At 39.5% G+C, this 24228-nt stretch overlaps 1 protein-coding gene across 1 annotated transcript in view; it reads right to left on the bottom strand.

The window, feature by feature from the left end:
- Positions 1-13635: 13635 nt before the first annotated feature.
- The window catches only part of CRPPA (CDP-L-ribitol pyrophosphorylase A), a 134121-nt gene continuing 123528 nt past the window's right edge, over positions 13636-24228 (bottom strand). The window contains exon 10 of the mRNA XM_063411286.1: positions 13636-13686. Within this exon, the coding sequence (XP_063267356.1) occupies positions 13651-13686 (36 nt within the window). The 3' untranslated portion in view covers positions 13636-13650. The remainder of the gene's footprint in view (positions 13687-24228) is intronic.

Genomic DNA, 24228 nt, shown 5'->3' with positions numbered 1-24228 from the left:
TGATCATATTTGTATGTATGTGATGTGCAAGTAAAAAAGTAAGTAAATACTGTCAGTATCACCTTGCTGGTAGATCAGCCTAGAAAACAGACTTTCTCTGCTGTGGAAAGAAGTGATTGTGAGGGGACCAGTGCCCCCCACTTTATGTTTCCCTCCCCCCAGGCACCCCACTGCTGAGGCAGAGGCCTGGTCGGGGTGTCAGGAAGCTGAAGGAGCAGCTGCCTGGGGAGCAGGGAGCCAGGGAAGCCTAGGCTGGCATGTGACCAGGAGCACAGGCTTCCTGGACAGCCTGCCTGCCTGCTTTCCATTGAAACTTTCAATGGAATCAACATGTTCCTGTGAAATGTTTCAATTCTGTAAAATCAGCATTTTCCAGCAGAGAAGCATTCCACTGGAAAATTTTCAACCGGCTCTAATAATCAGGGCATCTTTATCATCTCCCACAGGGGTGCTGCTGAAGGACATTAAATTTCCATCTCAGAAACCATGAGCCAAAAGCTTTCCTTGCCTGGATCCCACACCACAGCCATGGTCACCACCAGAGCTGTCTGCCACAGCGGGCTGGGGGTGCTCCCCTCAGTGCCACCACAGGACAGCACCTTCCCATTCCACTGGGAGAGCTGGGCTGAAACTGTCCAGCAGCAGGCACCACCAGTTCCATGTGGCCAGACACAGGCCCACAGCAGAGACCATTTGTGTTATGCTTGGGAAAAGTCTGAATTTTTTGAAGGTTTGAAGAAAATTTAATAGCTTTAATCTATCATAGGAGCCAAAAGGTTCTCAGCTCCAATCATGAGCAGAGGTTTTCTTATGTGTGTGTGTATATATATATATGTGTATATATATATGTGTGTATATATATATATATGTTGGATCTTTTCAGTTTAAATCTCATTTTTTCTGTAGTGAGTGATTCAGCTGATTTTCATGTCTTCCTTAGCTGGTGGATTCATAAATTTGACAAAAAATAGTATGGATTTTACTTATACAAAAGTTTCATTCAAAACAAATTTTAGGAAAAAAGCATCAAAGAATATCAAGCAAAAAAGAAAACATACAGTTCCTGACAAATGTCAGTCTAACATCTGTTGGTTAGAAACTGCTATTGATGATCACACTTCTTGATAAAACCAACTTTGTTTTCAGTGAGACATTTTAGGACCTTGTTCTTCTAAGACTTAAAAGTTAACTAGACAAACATCTACAAATATAAATTACTGTAAGCAATTATTCAATTGAGATTTTTAATAAGTGAATCTGAATGACAGGAAACTGATGCTTGATAGGTTGGAGTTTTTTCAGTGAGCATAGTGAATCCAAATACATTTCTTTACCACAAGCGCAAGTTAAGAGAAAGATGATATCTTTCTGCAGATGATATCTGTTCTGATGTTGGAACTCATTAAAAAGACAATTTAGAATTTATTATCAGCAAGTGTTAAATAATCAAACTACATGAGGGTAATCAGATCAATGCAGATTTTTGAATTCTGTTTTATGACTCATTTTTAAGGACTGGATTTCCAGCTACTGATGTCCTTCAATTTCTGTTTGGTGCAGCTATAATATTTAGGAGTAAAAGTCATCTTGAAGCAAGTTGTGCAATAGTCAAGATCTTCTAGGGTGCAATTTCTTAGTCTGAAATCAGCCTAATAAATCTCAGGAAGAATGTGCCTATTTCACTGCATTAGCCATAAAAGGAGGCTGTGGGGACAAGCTTGGAGTAAACATCTGCACAGTAGATGATTTAAGCAAGGTGAGATGAAATCAACCCAACTTTTTTCTAAGGTAACTTTTTATGAAATCAAAGCCAAATCCTTAAGTTTGCCAGCCAAACTTAAGGATCACTCACATTGAGCTTAGATTTTTCAAGAGGAAGTTTAATCATACTGACATCTGTGCTTTAAGTCCTTCTCATGATAGGGAAGTTTTTTAATAGGCCAGACCCTGAGGCTTAGTAAGTATTTTACTAAGTGACCTCGAATTTAGGGTGTAAGTGTTAGAAGTCTCACTCATTTCAACCCTTACAGTAGCAAGGCAAAGGAAGAAAAGAGAAGATGAAAAAGCATAAAAGGAAAAAGAGAGATACACACACACACACACAAAAATAATAAAAGGAAAGCAAACAAACAAGAGAAGCCATAAGACCAGAACAAAAAGAGAAACAGAAACAATCTACAGAATTACAAAAATCCTTTGTTGTGTCATAGAAAAACATGCATAAACCACAGCAGATAATCTCCCCACCATTACAAGAGGCAGCCCTGAAACAACACTCCAGATTTAGAAAGCTTGGTGGCTGGGGAAGCTGAAGGTGGGTCTGTGCCTTGTGTCTGGCACAGCCCTGGCCGTGGGCTGTGCCAAGCCCCCAGACACCAACGCTGCCCCACGGCAGCGGCGCTGGGTGCCCGGCCCACCTCCAGCCCAGCGCCAGCTTTTCCGAGCTCCTCGTCCTGCAGACACCCGGTCACTTGTGTGCTGCAAGCTGTAGATCATGTACACATCCAGTATAGAAAGTCACTTTCCGTCCTGCATGTTTTAGGGGTTTAAATTATTTTAAATTTCATTAAATTATACATGCCATTCTAAATTTCCCAGATGATGGCTCACAGCTGACCCCAGCCCCAGCAGAAAGTGGGGGGATTTTTCATGCTTGACAGAAAAGCATGGCAGCATTGCTCTCCCTTGGGTACTGTTTGATGAAAGAGGAACACCACATGCAGCTGTGGCTGAATACTGGTGGCCACTGCTGTCCCTGCCACACAAAAAGAGCTGTTCTGGGTCCAAGAGGGATACATTTGGGGAAATATACCAATGCCAGACATAGAACATGTGAATGTACAGTACAGTAAATGCATAAGTACCTATGTGCATATTCATACATACATATCATGGTATATATATCGTTTAAAATGTGAGGTGCTTGAGAAAGATACCAGGGCACATCTACTTGAATTACACGTGAGTATGTTTCTGTGTAGATGGGAAAGTGGATAAGCACAGCAGTGCACATGTGCTCCTCATGTGCTCCCAGAATGCCTTGTATTTCTGCTATTTTGGCTGGGTTACCTCAGTCCCTGAGTCTACAGTAATGCCTGTCACCCTTTTGGGTACATTTTGTTATAAATCTAAGCAAGCAAATGTTTGTGTCAAAGCTGTCTACACGTGTAACCAGTTGAGAAGCTGAAATGCCTTCAAGTCATGTACCAACTGTTTTCATTTTCTCTCAAATGGTGTTTCTGTTATTTTCTAATCTCTGCCTGGGTTTTTTTATTGTCTTTATTCTTCTCTAAAGCTTAACTGCCTTTCTCTTCTTTGCCTAACTTCTAGGCAGTGAGAAGAATGTGTAGGAGCCATCTCCAAATTTTAATACAAAGACAGCTAAAATTCCCAACTGTATCAAAACAGTCCCTTGCAGAGCTGCTCATCATTTCTTTTGTCTACATAAACCCCATCAGAGAAGCCAAAATTCAGCCCTAAGAAACTACCAGAAATCCTGTAATAAGCACTTTCTTTCTAATGTGGCAAGGGCTTTGAAATTCAAGTTATAAATGTGACAGAAGGATTGAATTCAAGTTTACCCTGTGGTTATAGATGTGGAATAGCTGGGTATGAAGTTTGTGCCTGTGTGCTCTCCCAGTGCACTTAGTCAGTAATTGCCTGGGCCCAAGGCTTCTCCCACAGAGGTAGGAACAAGGGGCTGACAGGAGACCATGGACAGGCTGGAGAGATGGTAGCAACTGCAGCTGAAGAAATGATCATGACTTCTGTATGTAATTAAAACAATTGGGAGATGTTTAGCTGGTAGTTTATCAGTACCAATGAATTGTGAACATGCTTAAGTGTCCTGCAAAACCATATTCTTCACAGTTTGGGAAGTCTCACCTAATACAGCTAAAGCAGATTACAATCATTACTGGTTAGCGACTAATCATCTTGTTTGAGATTTGATTCCCCACATGAGAACTACCCCATACAGATAAGCCAAAGCTTTTGGGGTTTGCCAGGGGTTTTTTTGCTTTTTCTAGTTTGTTTGACCTTGTTTATTTGTTTTTGGTTTGTGGTTGTGGGTTTTGGGTTTTTTTAGTAAATAATCCAGGAGTCAATATGCAACACCTTTTCTCCAACAGAGATACTAGGAGGGGAGGTTTCTGGCAAGTATCTCTCTTCATAAGGTAACAGCAGGACAATTTGAGCTATGGTGGAATTCAAGGAAAATAAATATGAAATTGGCAGGACTCAAAGTAAATCCACCTGTCTTAAGATGACTTCAACTGTAAACACTTTGGGGAACTCAGACAGTTACCACCCACAGTGAGGATGACTGAAGGAACCAAGATGAGCTCATCAAAACAGACCTGACCTTGAATTCTCCCTAGCACTAGTCCTAGCACTCCACTTGCTTACTCTGCCTTAATCCACTTACCAGCTTTTCTGAAGTCAGTAGCCTAAAAGAGCATGTGACCATGTCCTCCTCAGCTTAACTCTATTTACTCAAATAATAATAAGAAATAGTAACAACAACAATAATGATAATGATCTTTCTTAACAAGGTCAATAACATTCAGTTACCTGACTGTTCATGTAAGACCTTTCTTTGCAAGTTCAGGGAGTTTAAAAAGAACAGATGAGCATTGAAGGCAGAATTCTCATCTTCTGTTTACTGCCATAAATTTGAAGCAGCTCCATATAACCCCAAGGAATTAAATGAAGTTTTCCGTTTCTAAAATGGGATAAGACTTTGGCCAATACCATATACAGTAACAGACTCTTTAACAAACTGACATTAAGGACACAGAATGGGGAGAAAACCCCCAACAAAACAGAATAACAGAAAAAACCAAACCAAAACCACCCAACCCCCATCCCACCCCCCCCAGAAAAAATAAGTATAATGTGCTCCTTAAGTGAGTATCAGTGGTTAGAAGAAGGATCTTCAATGAGCCTATGGGAAGTGAGATGCATTCATAAATCCTTGTCTGTTGCAAGCTGATGGATGGACCAATTTTTTTTAGCCACATCAGCAGCAGACTCACATAAGAAATAGCAAGAGCAATAAAACTCATATGGATAGCTTTCATACATATGAAAGTTTCTTGTACCATGTGTCACATATTCAGTTTGTAGGAATAAATATATTAACTATGTTTTTCTAACTGAAAATATTTTCCACATGCGAACAGACTTAAAAGCACATTTAAAGAGAAGATGCAATAATCAGATTTTAAACTTTGGCTTTAAATTCAAAGCAGAACTTGAAGTAAGCCTTTGGGGATGTTCTTCTATTTGAAGGAATGCACAATTCTTGTTACCTACTTCAAGCAATGGATGCCAACACTCAGTCACAGAAATGCAAGAGAACTACTTGGGAGTGTGAGGAGACCAATAAAATACATTTGAACACCAAGATCATAATAGTCAGCAAGATTTGGAAAAGACTGAAGCAAAAGTGGATTTGAAATTTTAAATAGTAACCTCAAATCTTTGCTTATTAACCATTACTTGCTTCCAAAGAAATAAATCATGTCAATTCCAGTTCTCCAGCTACCAGAAAAATGGGATATTTATTACTGAAAATAACTTGTCTCAGAAATACAGGGTCAGCTATTTCATCAGAGACATGGCCAACTAGGCAATATGCAGAATGAATGTTGTTGATTGGATTTCTTTGTTAAGGACTGGCAGAAAACAGTAGACAGTAGTGACTAAACTGTGATCAGATGGCAAAAGAAAATAGCAGTTGTTCATCAGTGCTGTGCCCTTGGTTTTTATTTGAGCATGTACACTTGGGCCTGTGTGGGCATGGGAGCCAGGCAAACAGCATGGGGAAGAAATGGAAAAAAAGGAGCTCAGGTGAGGAGCTGCACAACATTTCAGAGTAGTCTCTGAAAAACATCAGTGCAGACCCATTTATGAATCTCCTATTATTTTCTTTTTTCTTTTTGTGAGGTTATTTTGCACATTGCTGGCTTTGCTGTGGTGAAGAAATTTTCAGGAAAAATCATCCTCTGCTCATAGATAGGTAGGGTAAAATATGCACAGCATGCTGTGAAAAACAACAGATGTTAGAAAAGTCATTGCTACTGTTAGAGTAGTAGTTCCCACTTGCAAGTAACATTTTGCACTTTGATGTGGTCTGTGTATATCTCCTGCTGCAGGAGCCTCACTAGCAATAAAATACCAACAGAAGCAGAACCAGGAACTGCAATAGGATGATACAGGTACAAACTGAAAGGAGGTAAATGACGTATATTCCTTCACTAGAGTGTTTGGACTGGCAGCATAGAAAGGTCAAGAGACCTTGGTATATCTAGTCTAGGAAAACGGGATAGAAGAAGCAAGAAACACACCAAGGACTTTACTATTGAGTCAGAGTGCTGACATGCAATGATTTCCCTCTCTTGTCTCTGCACTAACACGATGATGAGGTATTGAGCCTCTTTGGCTCATAGGAGCAGTTATACAGCGACTTGCACCAGGGGAGATGAGCACCCTCCCCTCTCCTGTTCCTGTATAAGAGCAGAAGCATGCCAGAAGGAGAAGCTCACACAACATTCTCCTTACATTATGACATTAAGGAATTCTTGAGGTAGAGTTTTTACTCTCATATTTTGTAGCTCTTGCTGGACTTTTTTTTCCTGAGTGAGCCACTCTGGTTTTTAACCTGTGTAAAGTTTTGGCATTCTGTGACAATGAATCCCACAGATTGATTGTAAAATTAAGAGTTACTTCTTTCACTGATCCAGCACAGTCATAATGTTGTGTCATTTATTCTGCCCTTTTTGGCTGGCAGTCATTAAAAGTGTGTGCTCCGAGTCATTTGGCCTCTAAGATAGTTCCAGTTATAAGTTAACAGTTTTTAGTAGGATGCTAGGAAATATTATAGGTCTTGTGATTTCTGTTTCTTCTATCCTTTTCCAAACTGTTCTAAACTGAGTGAGGGAACTATCAGACAGGCTTTTCATAATATAATGGGACACAGAATATTGTTGCATGCTCTATTGTTTATAAAATAAGCATTAAAACAGTTTGTGCATCTTTGCTGTGTTATAGTTAAACAAAAGTATTGTTACAGTGGTTGGGATTGGTTGAGGTTTTTTGGGTTTTGGGGAGTTTTTTGGATCACTATTAAATGTAGGTGAAAAGCCACAGCAAAATTTCCAGATGATGTTTTCTTAATATAATTATTTATCTTGACTTTTGAGACACTTCTTTTCAAAACCCTCCTGAACTGCATTGCCCTTAAGTGCACAAAGCAGACAACCTGAACGAGTACATAACTGGGGTATAGTGAAAACTAAAATAAAGCAAATGCCCTTTGGGAATACATTTGTATCACAAATACCAGCTGGCGCTGGTTGATCCAGTTTTTGGCAGTCTCTGTAGCAATGTCAGAGACACAGTGTTTCAGAAACAACTGATGAGTCAGTGGCAAAAGGTTGAGAGATTTAGTTCAGAGAAGCCCATTTATTATATAATTAAATATTTCCGTAACATCCCATATTTGACATCCCATAAGAATACCAGCTACAGGCTGAGCTAATAATACCACCTATTATTGAAACTGCATTAACTTACTCCAGGATCTGACCCTCTTGCCACCTGGCTATAGACTTGTAAATCCTTAACCATGTGGGGCTGTCGTTCTTTTCTGGTTTTTTTTTTTTTTCTCTCTTTTTTTCTGTTGTCCTGTGACCCACTTCTGGGGTTTTTTGGAACTAACAAATAGTGTGTTTCTTTCCAAGAAAAGCTCTTGGGAAGAAAAATGTTGTTTTGTTCCTGTGAAATAAGGCCTGATGAACATGTTGAGAAGCTTTCTGACATTCATGCTTTGGAACAGGAATATGAAATTTGGGCTATAGGGAAGTTCTGAGGAGATTTTTGTAACATCTCATTATGGTCTTTTACAATGGATCCATCAATCGTTGTGAACTTCCAGAACTTGTTCCTGATACTGCAAATTTTTCTTGAGCTTCACACAGAAAATGTTTGAAAGAACTCACACCATTAAAAAAAAAATCTCCTTTCACCAGAAAAAAAATATATTAAATACCTAAAGGTGGTAAAACACTCAGCCAGGAAGGATTTAACAACGAAAGGAAAGAGTATTGTTCACTTTTCACTATCTCTTTTATAAAAATAGAAAAATGTTTGGTCACACGTCACATACAGTCTGTTTCACAGGAATGTTTCCTAACCTTGTGTGTTATACCCTGTGGAAGACAGACATGCTCTCTATTGCTCTGACCTCTCAAATCTACTGGTGCATTTTCACTAGCTGGACATTTTCAGCCCTTTATCTAAAGTGGCAATTAAAGCTTCGTTTGCAGCTCTGCTTCTGAAGCTGAAGCTTTCATTTTATCCTTTCCAAAAGTTGGAATTTATTTGGTCTGTGGAATAGTAAAACTGCTTTTGAGAACATGAAAATGCATTAAATATTAAAAACAAAAGAAATAACTACTACCCCTGGACAAAAACTATTGCCTCACAGCAAGATGATGAACACAAGCAACAAACATAAAGAACAGGAAGAAAAGCAATAGCAGTTTGTGCTTTTCTGGAAAGTCTGGCTTGTTAGCTGACTGCATGGAACGAGTTGCAGGGGAAAACGAAACTGGAGAATATGTAAAGCTGGGAGATGAGATCATCCCCCCAAAACAATCCTTCAAATTCATAGACACTTCTGGATTCATGAGGTGAGAATAACCAGCACTGAGAACTGTAAAATTCATTTGTAGCATTTGAATTTGCTAGCATGCACTTGCAAACTGTCTCCTCCTAGAAGGGGGAGCAGGAGATACCCTGGAAATCCAGGGTGAAGAAATGTAATTTTTAAAAAATTGCTTCCTAAAATGAGAATGACAATAGCCTGCATCCAGACAGCCTCTGCTAACAGTCTACACCAATCCAAGTAATGTTACAGTTACCTTTTAAGTTTTCATCAGTGTATTATTTTACAACAGCCCGATCCTACAAATGGCTGTTCCCAGGTGCATAATTATTTACCCACGGAGTCCACTGAAAACAATGGGTGTCAGTGCATAAGTAACTACCTGGAGGACTGAGAGGCCTGAAATTGTTTCTGCATATGATGGGCAAGTCGCATATTTGTAAGGGGATTTTCTTTCATATGTGTACTTGGGGCTTTTTTGTTTCCAAAACTAAAACGGAGATAGGCCCACGTCAAAATACCCAGACAAAACCTTTTGAACTTTAACAGTGGATAGAGTCCAAACCTACAGCAATCTCAGAATTTTGCATGTATAGTGGATCTTTATAGTGGGTTGGATCCAAACCTCACATTGAAAAATATCCCCAAGGCAGTAGAACTTGGATCTGTGCTTTCCGGTTTGAACCCAAACTGAAAGTGTTGCAAGAAATGGCTCATTAGTTTACTCTGTAACATTTGCCTCCAGAAATCTGTCATTGAACAAAGGCACATCAACATCTGAAAAAAAAATTATTAGTTATTTTTGGATAACCTGAAGGCTCTTTAAGTGTTGTAGCTCAATATTTTTTTGGAAATCAAGGTCTGTTGCAGAGCTGTCTTAGATCTCTCTATCAGTGCAGACAATGCTGACTTTTAACACAATGAGAACATCAAAATCCCCCTTAGGGTGGCCAAATATATAAAGATAGCAAAACAGATCCTCCCTTGAGGTGAAAATGAGGGCATGATGAAAAGACTCAGTCAGATTTTTGGTGACTATCACTAAAAGCAGTAGCTCTTTTCTTTCTCTTTCAATCCTTCTCCTTTTTTAATGTTGTGGTATACATCTGACCCATCTGTCATGATAGGAAGAGTCCTTCCTCTTCCTCCTGTGTAGTCCTCACCTTCTGAACTAGCAGCTGTGCCAAGAGCTGTGAACAAGAGCTGGGAAGTAGCTGTAACTTCCAATCTTTGTCATTTCAAGTGTAGGGAAAACCAGACCACAGGTTACATCTGATAGGCTGACAAGTGTGTCCTCCTCCCCCACCTCCTTCCTAGAGCCACAGGATGGAAAGTGAAGGTATTCAGCTAGGTCCTGGCTCCTCTGGGAAAAACAAAGTGAGAAATCAAATACTTGGCTGATTTGTGTTCTTGTGAAAGCAATTACAGATATTTATGTGACCCATTTTGTGCCTTTGCTTGGTTCAAAAGCTGGTTAATGTCACAGCCAGAAGACTTCTTAGAGAAGTGACATATCCCTACAGTATTCATATCTTTAGCTCTGTCTATGGACAAATGTAATGCCTCTCGTGCCTTGACCATCACACTGAGAGACCAAAACATGAGAAGAAGGAAGGTTTTGATAACTCATATTTGTGCCTTCTCAGTCCTAAAACAGGTCTCTCTGAAGTACTGCACTGATCGTGGTCTCTGGAGCATTGATGGCTACATCTTCAAAGTAGTATGTCAGCATGGATTTGGTCACATACTGGTCACAGGGGGTTGATATTCTGACTCTGAAGATGTGAAGAGGTTCTTTGTTTTCTGGGGGTTTTTGTTTGTTTTGATTTATTCTAATTGAAGGGAATGAAATAGATCTTAAATAGATTTTCATAAAACACAAATTGCTTTTCAGCTTTGGCCTACTGCCTATAAAGTGTTTAGAACTTGTCTAAGGAAGTCATCTGTCTTGACCAGTGTAAGGTCAAACTTATTTTCCATGTTAATTAGACATACTGGATCTGATAAGTCAATGACAGTGCTTCATTTTAATCAGCAAAGAGAGGGGTCTGAACCTACACAATGTATGTATAGCCTCTCCCAAAATGAGTGTAATGAGTCTGGAAATTATAAAATCACAGGCACTCATTCCAAGGTCCTGGAGATGCTGGACGCTGTTTTATTCCATGGGCCCTCACTTGTGGTAATAGAATGTCAGAATTCTACAGAGTAATTATCACTAAATTATAATTGCTGTAATGGTTGCATTAAGTCACTCTTAGCAAGACCAGTCTTCTGAATATAATCACCTAAAAAGGATGTATAGTTATTTTTGCTTTGACCCAGTGGAAATGTTCAAAATACCCCTGTGATTTTTGAAACAGCTACATGCAATTTTTGGTACTTTCCAAAACAGTTCTGATTAACCCAATAATAACCAGAAGTGGTTGGTTTCTGTTTTTTGGGTTTTTTATCACGTCCATTTGGAATAGTCCCTGCTTTTGAGACTTTTGCTGCCAGATAAAGGGGACTTTTTGGAATATGTTTGTGGAAGTAAATTCTCAGTGTTATGACAGCTGTTCTGAAACGTGTTGTGACAAAAATAGCCACACGAAATGATTTTTAAAATACATTTTCCAGTTATTGGGGAATAACAGCTGGAGTAATTTCTTTGGAGCCTGTACATTTAATGTGCTAACACATATTTTATTTGGTCTATCCGTATTTATACTCATTAGCCCTTTTTACTGCATATTCTACCAGAGTGGAGATTTAAACTCCAAGGATCCAAGTCTTCTCAGGACTGCATTGTGGCAAGTCCAGTAGTCACTTGAGCAGCTCAGCATGTCCCAGGAGGTCAGCTTGGTGTGCCTGGTGTCCCCCCAGTCCACCTGCGGGGCAGCCAGCTGTGCCTGGCTGAGCTGGGCTGTCACCAACCCGTCCCATCACAGCCTCATCTCCCTTCGCTCCCACTCTGGAAGGGTCAGGGCTTGTTGAGCTGTGGTATTGGGGCAGCGTTAAAGGGCATACCCCTGGCACACTCCACACTGAACACCAGGGCTTTACACTCAGGAGTCCTTAGGCTTCCATCACAGCTTATCCTTACCCCAGCTTTCCAAACGCAGCTGCTGTGTTAGTCAAGAAAGCATTGCAGGAGAAGAGTTCTCAACCATTTTTAAATGAGACATCATCTATTAAAAGGAGGTGGAAATAATGGAGGTTATGTTAAGCCCCCCCAGATGAAGACAGGCCTTCTTTTGGTCCTTCACACCTATGGGTCTGATTCCCTGATGCCTTTAACTTCAGTTGCTTACTGACATTACTGCTAAAATCTGTTACTTCTGTTTTATACTAGTGTGAGCATAAAGGAGCCAGAAAAACTGAATATTGTTACTAAGGGCAGAAAACCCTTCAACAGATGGAAAAATGATCCCACTTGGCAAGAGGCAATGTTTGGTACTTAAAAAAAGGAAAAAGCTTTTGGATTTCAGCCACCAAATCCAGTCCCAAATCTTGAGCTGTGCAGAGTAATTCCCAGAGCTCAAAAATGTAATGTACTGTTGTGGATCATCCATTAAACTGTCTATTGAATGAGGTATAATGCTAAGCAGGCTGAGGAGAGCCTATCATTCAGATTAATGCAACTCCAAATCACAAAACCTTCAGAAATTATTTTTGTAGGAAGGGCAACTTGTGCTAAATAAGTTTGTTTGCTGTGAGAGTCATGATGTTGGAGCATTAGGAGCCCAGAAGAATATGTCTATTTCTAGGGGCTGAATCATGGCACAAGTATGCAACAAAATGGAAACAGAGTAAACACTAATAAGCAAAGAAAACAATATTGGTTTCTACCTCTATAATAAAAACTTAGCAACAATATATACAAAGCATTAAGAACGTGAAATATATTCTTGCTTTAAGGGTAATTTTTAAAAAGGTATTTTAATCCAGTCAGAGGGTCTCTAAGAAGCCCACTCTGGCTCTGTAACTCCTTTTCAATAGTGTGAGATGCATCATTTTGAGCTGTTGTCTGGATAAAGTTTTAAGCAGCCACTGAATGTGTTCCTAATGTTGTCACCCAGTATGAAATACCATAGATGCAATATCATAGAAAAAGCATCCTAAAATATTGTGGGAAATGTGGGTTTCTTTTAAAATTAAGAAAAATGCCATGTAACTCAAGATTCTTGAACATCTAGCAACTGAGCAAATTTTGTTTTAAACCATCTTAGTTTATGAAAAGAGTATTTTTCCCCAAAAAGACTTGAACTCACTGATTGGAATAAAATAGCATCATTAATCTGACTACCCTGCTTACAGGTGAGACTGACACATATATGAATAGATATAGATATAGATGAAATAGATATATAGACGATATAGAGAGATAGCGATAGAGACAGAGACAGAGATAGATGGAGATAGAGATAGAGATAGAGATAGAGAGAGATAGAGATAGAGATAGAGATAGATAGAGATAGAGATAGAGATAGAGATAGAGATAGAGATAGAGATAGAGATAGAGATAGAGATAGATAGAGATAGAGATAGAGATAGAGATAGAGATAGAGATAGAGATAGAGATAGAGATAGGTATATAGGTATCTAGTTTATAGGTGCCATTGGCAAAAAAACCCCAAAACATTTGTGCCATGAAACAATTAATTGAGATGTGTTTCTCTATTATTTGCATTGCTCATACCTTCAAAATAAAAATGACTTAGCTATTAGGTGAGTTAATTTAAATTTAAGTCATAGTGTTATCGATTTGCATCAAAATACTCAGAAGTGTTGTTTTACTTACTCATAAGTGTTGACAGTCTGTAGGCAGGGAGCAGAGAAAAGGGACAGGAAAAAGGAAGGAGAATACATAGAAATTTTTATATGAAGTATTTTCAGTGGCTTTATAGTGAAAACTCAATTATATTCTTCTTGGTCCATAATCTGTGACCCCATAGCAACACAGCCATCCTCGCTCATCCTCCATGGTTCTGTTGAACTCAGGTTTTTTTCAGACCCTTGATGTCCCATGACACCTAAAAAAGAAGGGATACTAGAACATGTGTCTTAAAGAATTGATTCACTTCTCTGTATTGGAGTATATAACTATCATTTATTATAATATTATTTCATGATTATGCCTGGAAGTAAGAAATATGTGGGACCTAAAGACTGTATGCATATTAATACAAACCTTTTTTTTTTTTTTTTTCTTATATTTAAGGAGATAGACAGGTAATGGGAATATACAGTAGCTCCCTCAGTCTCTTTGTACCTCATGAGTCTCATTCCATTTTAGTACAGGCTGAGATATCTGGACACTGGGTGTTTGTAAAACACTGAAAATGAGCGCACAGCAAATGGGAGCTCTGGTCTCAGATTCCTCCCTTGAAAACTAAGTTGTTCTTTCTGGATGATGCTGAGAAGCATTGAGACAAAAATTAGAGGAATTTTGTATCTTTGCCCTAGTTGAAGGAAATAGTAACAAGACAACCTGAACCAAACATGGACATAAGCAGCCTCAGCCCCCAGTGGAGATCCACATCAAGGTCATCTGTCAAATAAGCAACAGTGAAGTACGTGTGCAGAGTATTTCTTGTGACATATGCCCTTTTCTGGCACTGCAAGTAAGTAGTCTTCATCAGACCGGGACAATTTGTTTTAAATTGCTGCTAAAATAGACACATTGAATTTAAAGTGATAGGTCAAAAACAGAAAGAAAGGTCTTACAAACATGATTTGTAGGTTTAGTGCACTGAAGGGCAAATACAGAGTCTTTCTCAACCAGCATGTGGAATCACTTAGTTAAAACTCAGTCGTTTGCTTGAAATTGTGAAGGCTATCCCTCAGCTTTCAGAAATACATTCAGGTAGAGAAATCTTGAGTAGAGAACACGGTGGCCAGTAAATGTGTCATATCTACACCTCTTCTTTCATCAACTTTTTGATGCAAATTCCAGTGCAACTAAAGGATCCGACCATTACAGGTCCAAACCAGAGAGTAGAGGTTACAAGGGCTCTGTCCAAATACAAAGGGTTTTGCACAAAAGGACTGACCCAATCCCACATCTGAGAAGTGTAGACCAGTAATTTAGGGGCCATTTGCTTTTATATGACAATCTCAAGGATCCTCTGTTGGGATTATACACTTCTGTTTCACACTGTTATCAGGCACGTAACATTCTCAGTCGTGTATGAGATAATAAGAAAAAAATTCAAGATTTGTGGTGTGGGGTTTTTTTTCTTTTTATTTGTAAAATTAGAATGATACAAGCATTAATATTGACATTTCATAGCTGCTCCTAAATATCACATTATGAGAAACAGATCTCCAGGACTCTAACCAAGAAAGACTGTTTTTACTTCCTCTAGGAAAAGGTCTGGCTAATGCAATATTTTATTATGTCTGTAGAGACATTATTTTTATAATGCTCTCTTTTAAGGATCTTCCTCACAAAGAATTCAGAATTTCAAATTATTTAAACATCACCAAAATAAGCCGTGACTTTTTAGGTCACTGATTCAGACTCTGCTGTATAAAATTTTTTAGTAGCTGTCCAAAATAAATACCCTTGGTCAGTGAGAGCTATTCAACACTGAGAGGGAAAATCTGATTACTAAAAATAGGTGTCTGATGCCAGGTTAACCCTAAGATATCAAAGACATACACACTGCAGCAACAAAAAAAAGAAAGGTGAAATGGCATTAGATATTTACAGGTGTATGTATATATATGATATACCATTTTTAGGTACCTGAATTACTTCCTACATACCAAAGACCTCATCCCACTGAAGGTCCATGAAGGAGATGATTATTCACTATGTGTAACTGATTATGTGTAGGAGACTCAGGACAGATGCCTTTCCATGAAGGACTTGGTCTGCCCAGGAAAGATGCTCCCAGAAGGCTCGGAGTTCATCACCGTGAGATCGCTTCTCTGCTACAATAAAGACACCCTAGGAGTAATAGCTCATGGCCTTCAGCACTTCTTAACAGCAGTGGCTACTGCAGCTGGTTCAAACTAGCCCAAATGACCTTGCCCTAGCTAGTCTCAGAAATCCAAGTAAAGCCATGAGAACTGTGTGGACAGGGGCCTTCAGTAACATGCTGGCTGCAAACAGCTGGCGATAGTAACATCTTAAACTAACACAGCTGTCTGCAAATTGAACATCTGTCCACAGGCTAAGTATTCAGCTGTATAATAGAACAAACTGGATTCACTTTGGATGACTTAAAAATATGATTCTTACTAGTAGATATCCTCTTAAATATTACAAATCCCTAAGTATTTCTTGCATTACAAATATGGCAATGATCATTTTCCTACTTTGTGTCACAATTCTCTGTCAACTTGCAGAGAAACAAAGGAGCTGTAGAAGTTGTACAAAGCCACTTGTACAGGATGTTACTTGCTAGGGATTAACATCTTTGCCTTCAGAACGGTAGTGGTAATGACACATACACACGTATATGAATATAAGCATATATCTCTAGACAAGTCGTCTTAAAATGGAGCGGGCTGTGTTGGGCTACAAATATGCAATTAGCAGTAAGTAAATTGAATAGATTGCTTGCTAAGACATGTTACTGAGACTGTCCTAATCACAGGACCACAGAAACAATTGGATTGAAAAAGGCCTCCAAGATCATTCAGTCCATCCAATGACTGAACACGACCATGTCAACTAGACCACAGCATTAAGTGCCACATGCCTTAAATGTCTCCAGGACAGTGACTCCACAACTTCCCTGGGCAGTCCATTCCAATCTCTGATCCCCTCTTCTGTGATGAAATTCTTCCTAATGTCCAAACTAAACCTCCCCTGGTGTGGCCTCATGGGTACCCATCTATCCCTGATCCAGGCGAGGATGCCGTTGGCTTTCTTGGGCAATTGGGCACACACTGGCTCATGTTCAGCCACTCTCAACCAGCACCCCGGGTCCTTTTCCATGGGACAGCTTTCCAGCCACTCTGCCCAGCCTGTAGCACTGCCTGGGGCTTTTGTGACCAAAGTGCAGGACCTGGCATTGGCCTTGTTGAACCTCATGCCATTGGTCTTGGCCCATGGATCCAGCCGGTGCAGATCCCTCTGCAGAGGCTTCCTAGCCTCCAGCAGATCAACACTCCCACCCAACACTGACCCAACTCTGACCTGGCTTGGGCAAAAGCCTATGGCAAACCCTAAATTGTATCAAGAGTTTGTAACATTACAGTAGTGGAACAATTCTCAAATACACGGAGAAAAATTATCTATAAATTCAGGAGTATCTTTTGATGAATTCTACTGTGCCAAGACTGTACTTATGACACACAAATATTCTGCTCCTGCCACACTGTATGAGCTGTATTTGAGATTAATATCAGGAACAAGGCAGATTTCATCACACAGTCCCAGAATAGTATTTACAAAAAAGGCATTTTGGCAGATGTTCATTAGAATGGTGATGAAGAGACAAAATTATTAAATATCCCATTATCAATCATGAATCATCGAGTATTCTTATTCATTGCTACACATACAAATATCAGTGAAGAATGAAAATTGTGCAACAACAAATTCTCAATATACAATAACCACATATAAAAGCAATTATATTTACATCTGTATAATAATCAGTGATTTAGTCAAATAACAGAAATAGCATTCTTTGCTGAGTATTTTATGGACATCTTTGATCTGACAAATACATACACCCGCATAGATAGATAGATAGATAGATAGATAGATAGATAGATAGATAGATAATCTCTACTTAAGTTAAATTCCTCCTTGTGCTACTGAAATTAAATTAATTAATAACATTTGTGTGCCTTTGTCTCTTTCTGAGTACTTGAGAAATATTCTTAAGAAGGATTTCATAATACATAATGTCCAATTATTACTTATTAACAGTGACAGCACTTGTCAAAAGGATTTCTTTCTTCAGAGCAATCTGTACACATCAGGCCTCACCATGTCATAGTGAAATAGCAGTTTAGAGCAGACTTGGACAAAACTCCCTCCTTGAAGACACAGATGCATGCATTTGTGCTGCTGTGTAGAAACAGTCACGTCACACAGCGAAGGTGCCTCCTTGTCTCACCCTGTGACAAGTCCCATGATGAGCCTCTTCATTTGCCTCCTGTGGTGGCTGCAGGATCTCAGCCGGAGAGCTTCTGTCCTTCAGACTCTTACACACCAAATGCAGGGTGGCTTAGGTATCCTTGCCTGTCCTGATGAGATTATGCCTCCACTAGACAACTGTAACTGCATCCATGTGTCTGAACTGCAGGACAGTGTTTCTTAGGAGACTCTGTTAAGCTCTTATGTACAGCAAGTTTCAAGCATTTTGTCATGATGTCCCAGTTTTATGACCCTCACTGTCTTTGCCACACTGACTTAAGATAGGAGCAGAACTTTCTCTTGTGTCTTCATCTCCCTTTGTCCTACCACCAGCTGGGCAGGGGTTTTTGTTTTTCTGGAAAAGACCATCTCCAAGACTGCCCTTCAGGATAGGATCTATGGAAAATTAGCTCAACTCAGTCAAAAGAAGTTGCTCTCAGGGCTCTGCTGTCATCTCCTTTCAATGCTGCCCTTCCAACTAGAGTGGTGTGCTTTCAGGACTTCACTGCTGCAATTTGCTTGCAGAAATATTGAGCTTTCTCAAAAAATATTCAGTTATATACTTCAGCATTACAGCTGTTGGGTTTTGATTCAGATTTCTCCCTGAGTATGTGATAGTGGAGGGTTAAAAAATTGTATAAGTTAACCGCAGGTAGTTGAGGGGGGGAAGGTAGAAGACGCACAATCTGAATTTGACGTAGCCTGGCTTTGGAACAAATGTCAGCTTCTGCAACTAGCTCATACTATTGTTTAAGTATGACTCCAGCCCAGGAGATAATTGAGAAGCATTGTTTTAACCAAATCAAGTAGAACCCCGGGTAAAGCGTAAGTATGATTTAAGATAGTAGCTAAGAAATAGGATAACCAGTATCTAGGGGTGGAGGTTAGTTAACATATGTATAATTTGAAACTATAAAAATCACAAATCGACTCTGTATTCTTGGGCACAAGATTTGGGCATTGCATGCCTCTGTGTCCCACGTGCTCAAATAAAGAACCGCATATAATCGCCTTTGTGTGGTTATATGTTTTCCTAAACTAACATGTGCAGGAGGCTGAAACCACCACACAGTTTACTTGTGCAGTTCTGGAAGAAAAAGCTCGTGGTGTGTAGTTTCTCCAGTTTGAGTAGGTGTCAACTAATTGGTCAAGAGGCAAAGGACAGAAACAGATGCACAGGAAGCAACACCTAAATGTGAGGAAGAATTCCTTACTGTGCTGGTGGCTGAACACAGGGATAGGTTGCCATGAGAGGTTATGGAGTCTCCTTCCCTGAAGATATTCAAAATCCATCTGGACACAAACCTGAACAACATGCTTTAGGGGATCATGCTTGAGCAGGGAGGTTGAACTAGATGACCTCCAGTGATCCCTACCTTACCCACTTGTGTGATTCTGTGAAATCTGTTACCCCCACTCTCAGTGCCTGGCTCAGCCTTGGCCAGTAGTGGGCCCATCTCAGTGAATTTAATAACAGTCCTCATCCTGAAAAAGTCCCATGGGAGCGGTCAGGGAGGCCAGTTCCTGGTATGATCCAAGTGAGGCCTTTTTCTAAAGGATCTGTATTTTCTCCAAAGAGAAGCAGAAAGTACTGCTAGATTTCCTATCAACTAATATCCGCTATAAAGTTCCTACACCTTAAGGGACCTCTGCTGGGAACTACACGAGAAAAGTGTAGTTCCCAGCAGTTAGAAGATGAGTTATTGGAAACTTATTCATAACTCATCTTAAAAGTTACTCCAATAACTTCAACCAGTTCCCAGTTAGAAGATGAGTTCTCATAATTTATCTCAGAAATGGCTGAATTACTTTTCTCATCAATGCTAGACCTTTTGTTTTCATTATGCAATGTTAGTTTCTTACTTTTATCTGTCACAGGAATAGATCATCAAGACCAAATCTTCTGCAGCCAGGATGACAATTTGCAATTTCCCGTGCTAAATGCTGCATGATTTATTTTTTATTAGCTATGGCATGAGTGCATATTAAAATGCAAGTGCTGTGGCCCCCTTTAGTGTTATACAATAAACGCTTCCAGTCACATTAGAGAAATGGTCAGGCAGCTGGATTATTTTCCTCCCCATCCCATCCCATCCCATCCCATCCCATCCCATCCCATCCCATCCCATCCCATCCCATCCCATCCCATCCCATCCCATCCCATCCCATCCCATCCCATCCCATCCCATCCCATCCCATCCCATCCCATCCCATCCCATCCCATCCCTACCTTGTCCTAATGGCACAACTGTCTCCAATACTGAGAACTCCTAATGCTTATTTCTCCCCCATTTTAAAAACAGAACAGATCATCTCTTTTAGTGTGTGAGTAGACACACACAAAATGTGAGGGAACCCTCAAAAAACCCACAGAAAAACTCCATGAGTCCCTCTGTAAATGTAGGGGATAGCTTAAGGAGGAAGATAGAAGCTGGTAGAATCCAGAATTGAGTTACTTGATTGTTCAGTGCTTTAGAAATTGTACTTTTAATATGATAGACTATCTGGCTGGAATGTTGCTAGATAGAGATCAAATGGTAAAAGAGACCCTTCAAGTTTCTTTTAAGAAACACACAAATATAGTGTATCAACATGTCACATTTTTGCCTTATTTTGAATTTAGCTATTGAAGAAAACAAGCAAATCAAGCATTTTTATCACCAGAAAACATAATTTATTCCACAACATGGAATAAATTTGCCTAAGTTTGTTTTCCTCTTTTGCACTTGAATATTATTGATTAGCCACAAGAACAGAATTTCTAAGTTCAGCTCAAATTGTCTGAAAGGTTTCCTTGGTTTCCCAAGCATGAAATCCACAGTACTTGGTAGAACGAAAAATATTTACAGTCTGGTTGGTAGAAGACACCTGAGGGCAGTGAAACTGATAGTGAGAATAGAAGTTTGACTCAGCTGTAGGTAGGGTAAGAAGTTTGCCCAGAAAATACAAAAGATCATAATTAAAAACTGTGGGTTTGAGATTCATTCCACAATAGTACAGCATGGAAACAGCATCAGCAATTCCAACTGTCTACGTAACAGAAAAACAAACATTAGCGGAGTATTAGAAACTGATCTAGGAGAAAAAAGTGTCATTTACAGGTAAGATATATTGAATGAGGTTTGTTCTGTGACTGCATCTCTTTTATGGAGGAAGGTTTATGTAGTGAGAAGAGGCTCTGGAATTTCAGATGCACCTGGAGGAGGATTTTTGGAAGCCATGAGGAAGGCTTTTAGTTGTCCCTCCAAAAGTCACTGGCGACCCCAGGCATCAAATTGACCACCCACTGGAGATAGGGCCACAGAGCCAAACCACATTTGCTTCAGAGACCTTGAACAACACTGTCACCAGCAGAGCACTGGCCCAGGCCTCTGGGCTACGTAAATTCCACAAAAATCTCAAGACTGCCTCAGTGCTTGCAGCAGCCTAGGGTAGGGAGAGGGCTGAAATGGGATAAAACTGCCTTTACTTCTCCCATGGGAGCAGGAGTCCTGTGCTCTTTGGCAGATGACACAGACTGTCACCCCTCACTGCCACTAAGATCCACATAAATATCCTCTAAATTTAATGACAGGCATATTTTGAGAAAAAGAATGAGACTAATAAAGCCAGAAGTTGCCCCAGGAGAAATGCTCTGGTATCCCATGAGAATGTCATAGCACCCACCGTGATCCTCCTTGCATCCCACAACAAGCCAAGCCATAAGGAACTGCTCCCGTTGGGCCAGTCCCAGCACACAGCTTCTTCCATGTGCAGGGTGCTTCCACCATCACTGGGATAGCATAGAGTCAGGGGCTCCACAAAAAAATTAAGAACAATTCATGCCCTATCTTAAAATCCCACATTTTAAAATTTAGTTCCTGTCAAGTCACTTCCCATGACCATAGAACACAGCCTAAAAGGAAAAAGGAGAAGGAGAACCAGAGGGATATTCTTATCCTAATGAAAAAATTAGTAGGCACACAAGCCCAAAGGGGCACAAAGGATGTCATAAGCATTTCTTTGCTCTGACAAACTCTCTTAGCAGTAAGAGCACCAGAGAAGAGGCTGTCAGTGGCTAAAAAGAAGAAATCCCCAAAGTGGCCACAACATTCAAGGAAGTGCTCAGTCCTGAGTCAGCTGCTAATTAGGTAGCTTCAAATGGGAGAAACCATTTATAGGAAGACCTGGTTCTGAAAAAAACCAAAATCTCATGCACTCCATCTGGCATCATGACAGGTCAGTGAATGTTAGATAGAACAGAGAGAAAGAAATGAGGCAAAAGCTTTAATGGCTAGGAAAAGTCTTTAACTCTTTATGACCGTCTCATTAATTTCTGTCCTCTCCATCAGTTTTCAGTTCATCCAGATACTTCAGATTGGTTTGTGGGTTGACTCATGCATTGAGGTGAATAAATTCTTTTCACCAAAAAAGCAGAAGGTGACATAATGTTTATCCTAGTGGCCTTCATAATCATTCCCTCAGTGTTCCAGGGACAAGGCAGAGAATCAGATGCCATGATGCACAGTTTTGTGGTGTTAATCTAATTTGAAACAAACATAAGTAGGGAAAACAATTCTCCAAATCGCTCATTTCAAATTTAATGCTACTGGTGTGATCTCATCATTCCAAATTACTGGATTAGGTAAATAAACTCCCCTAAAATAAAGCTGCAATGATGTTTTCTTGCATTCTGTTGGCTTATGTCTACTTTATTTTATTCCTATTAAATTTGTAGAACAGACTCTTGTAAGTGTTTTCCAATAACTTCAAAATTTCTACAATTGCTGAGATAGTGTCTCAGACAAAGACCTATAGGGCTGAAATAAAAATAGTGAAGGGTTCAAGATGACATCATGTTTTATGAACACAAGACGTGACCACAAATAACCTACAATAACCTTTAAAATTAGTTTTTTCCTGACTTCATAAAACAATATTTTATTTGGCAGGCCGTTTTTGGCAAGCACTTTGAACAGTTCTATTTGTTTTCTGTAACCAGGAAGACACAACCAGTGTTTTCACATAGGTTTCCTCAGTACTGTGGTTTTGCCATTTTTTGCCTCTTTATTGCTGCCTGCTGCTGTTGAATATTTTTCTTTTGGATGTTTATTAAGAACAAGGATATGAATTTTAAAAAAACCCCAAACTTTCTTTGTAGCAGCACTGGTGAGTTTCTCTCACTGTAATATCACTGTATCAAAAACACAGAAATAGATCATGGTATCTAGAATGATCTGGTTGCTTTAAGTCTAAAGTTATGTAATAACATGCAGCTGGCTACATGTATATTATGAGAAACTGAAGGAAATCAGCCCATATGTCCTTTGATGCATTAACCAAGACCAAGATTTAGAAATCCACCATAGCTTGTAACACCATATGAAATGGAGGAAGGGGCTTAGCCAGTGACTGAACTAAATAAAAAAAAGAACCCTAAGCATTTCAGTTAAAGTAAATTAGAAATGAACATCCTAGAGTGACAGAAATACTCCTGGTTCCTTAGGGAATTGGACCTGCGATTAGTTGCTCTTTCATTCTACCATCACCAGTGGTCCTGGTTATGAGCCACAGCTTGAGAGATGTGTTTTCATAGTACCTCCTGCAACTGAATGGGATTGCTCTCTGTATTCAACACCGTGCAAGCTTTTGCTGTTTTGAGTTGTGCTGTTGTGGACAAAACGGACCATTTCCCCACCACATCTGTAGGAGCAGTTATGCTGCTTCCAGTGTTTTAAATATGTTCATTTGGGAGTTTGTGGAGTTTTGGGTTATTTTATTTATTTATTTATTCATATATATATATAATATATATAAATATATAAATCTCTATAAGAGTTTTATTTAGTATATTTTTAACTAAGATAGAAATTTCATCTGCAGTCCAAATTGCACTATTCAGCAAATCACATCTTCCCTGCTGCCCCCATCCCCTCACCAAAAAACAAAAAACAAAACTAAACTAAACAAAAAACAAAACAAAACAAACAAACAAACAAACAAAAAAAACCCAAAAAACCCACAAACAAACAAAGGGTTTATATGTTTTAGCAGGAGTCATGCAATTAAGATGAGCTTTTCAGCTTCTGTGCAGTTTGGAGCTCCCAGAAATCCCTCCTTCTTCTGTACAGTGTGAAGCTTGAATGAATAAGGTAGGTTCCAATAATTAAACTTGCTCTATTGACCTAACCAAAATTAACTGGCCATGCAACAATGTAGCTGTCCATGTAAAAACAGGAAGTCAGATTTCCCCAAGTAACCCTTATTCACCATGAGAAAAACAGCTGGTGCTCTCCCTTTACATGCAAGTGTGTGGGGCATGGATAAAAGATGTATACTTCTGATATCCTCTCTTTTAAAAGGCTGAGGTTTTTTTTTCCAGTGGAAGTTTTCCAGCACTCAGTTCCTGAGAGGTAGGGCCCCTAGATAGTCTGGTCAAAATAGTTAGAATCATATCTTTGTAAGAAGAAGTCTGTGAAATCGAAAAAAGAGC

Source organism: Prinia subflava, chromosome 1, assembly GCF_021018805.1.
Source record: "Prinia subflava isolate CZ2003 ecotype Zambia chromosome 1, Cam_Psub_1.2, whole genome shotgun sequence".
Lineage (NCBI taxonomy): Eukaryota > Metazoa > Chordata > Aves > Passeriformes > Cisticolidae > Prinia > Prinia subflava.
The sequence above is the reverse complement of the archived record's forward strand: the minus strand, read 5'-3'. Positions and strand labels throughout refer to the sequence as shown.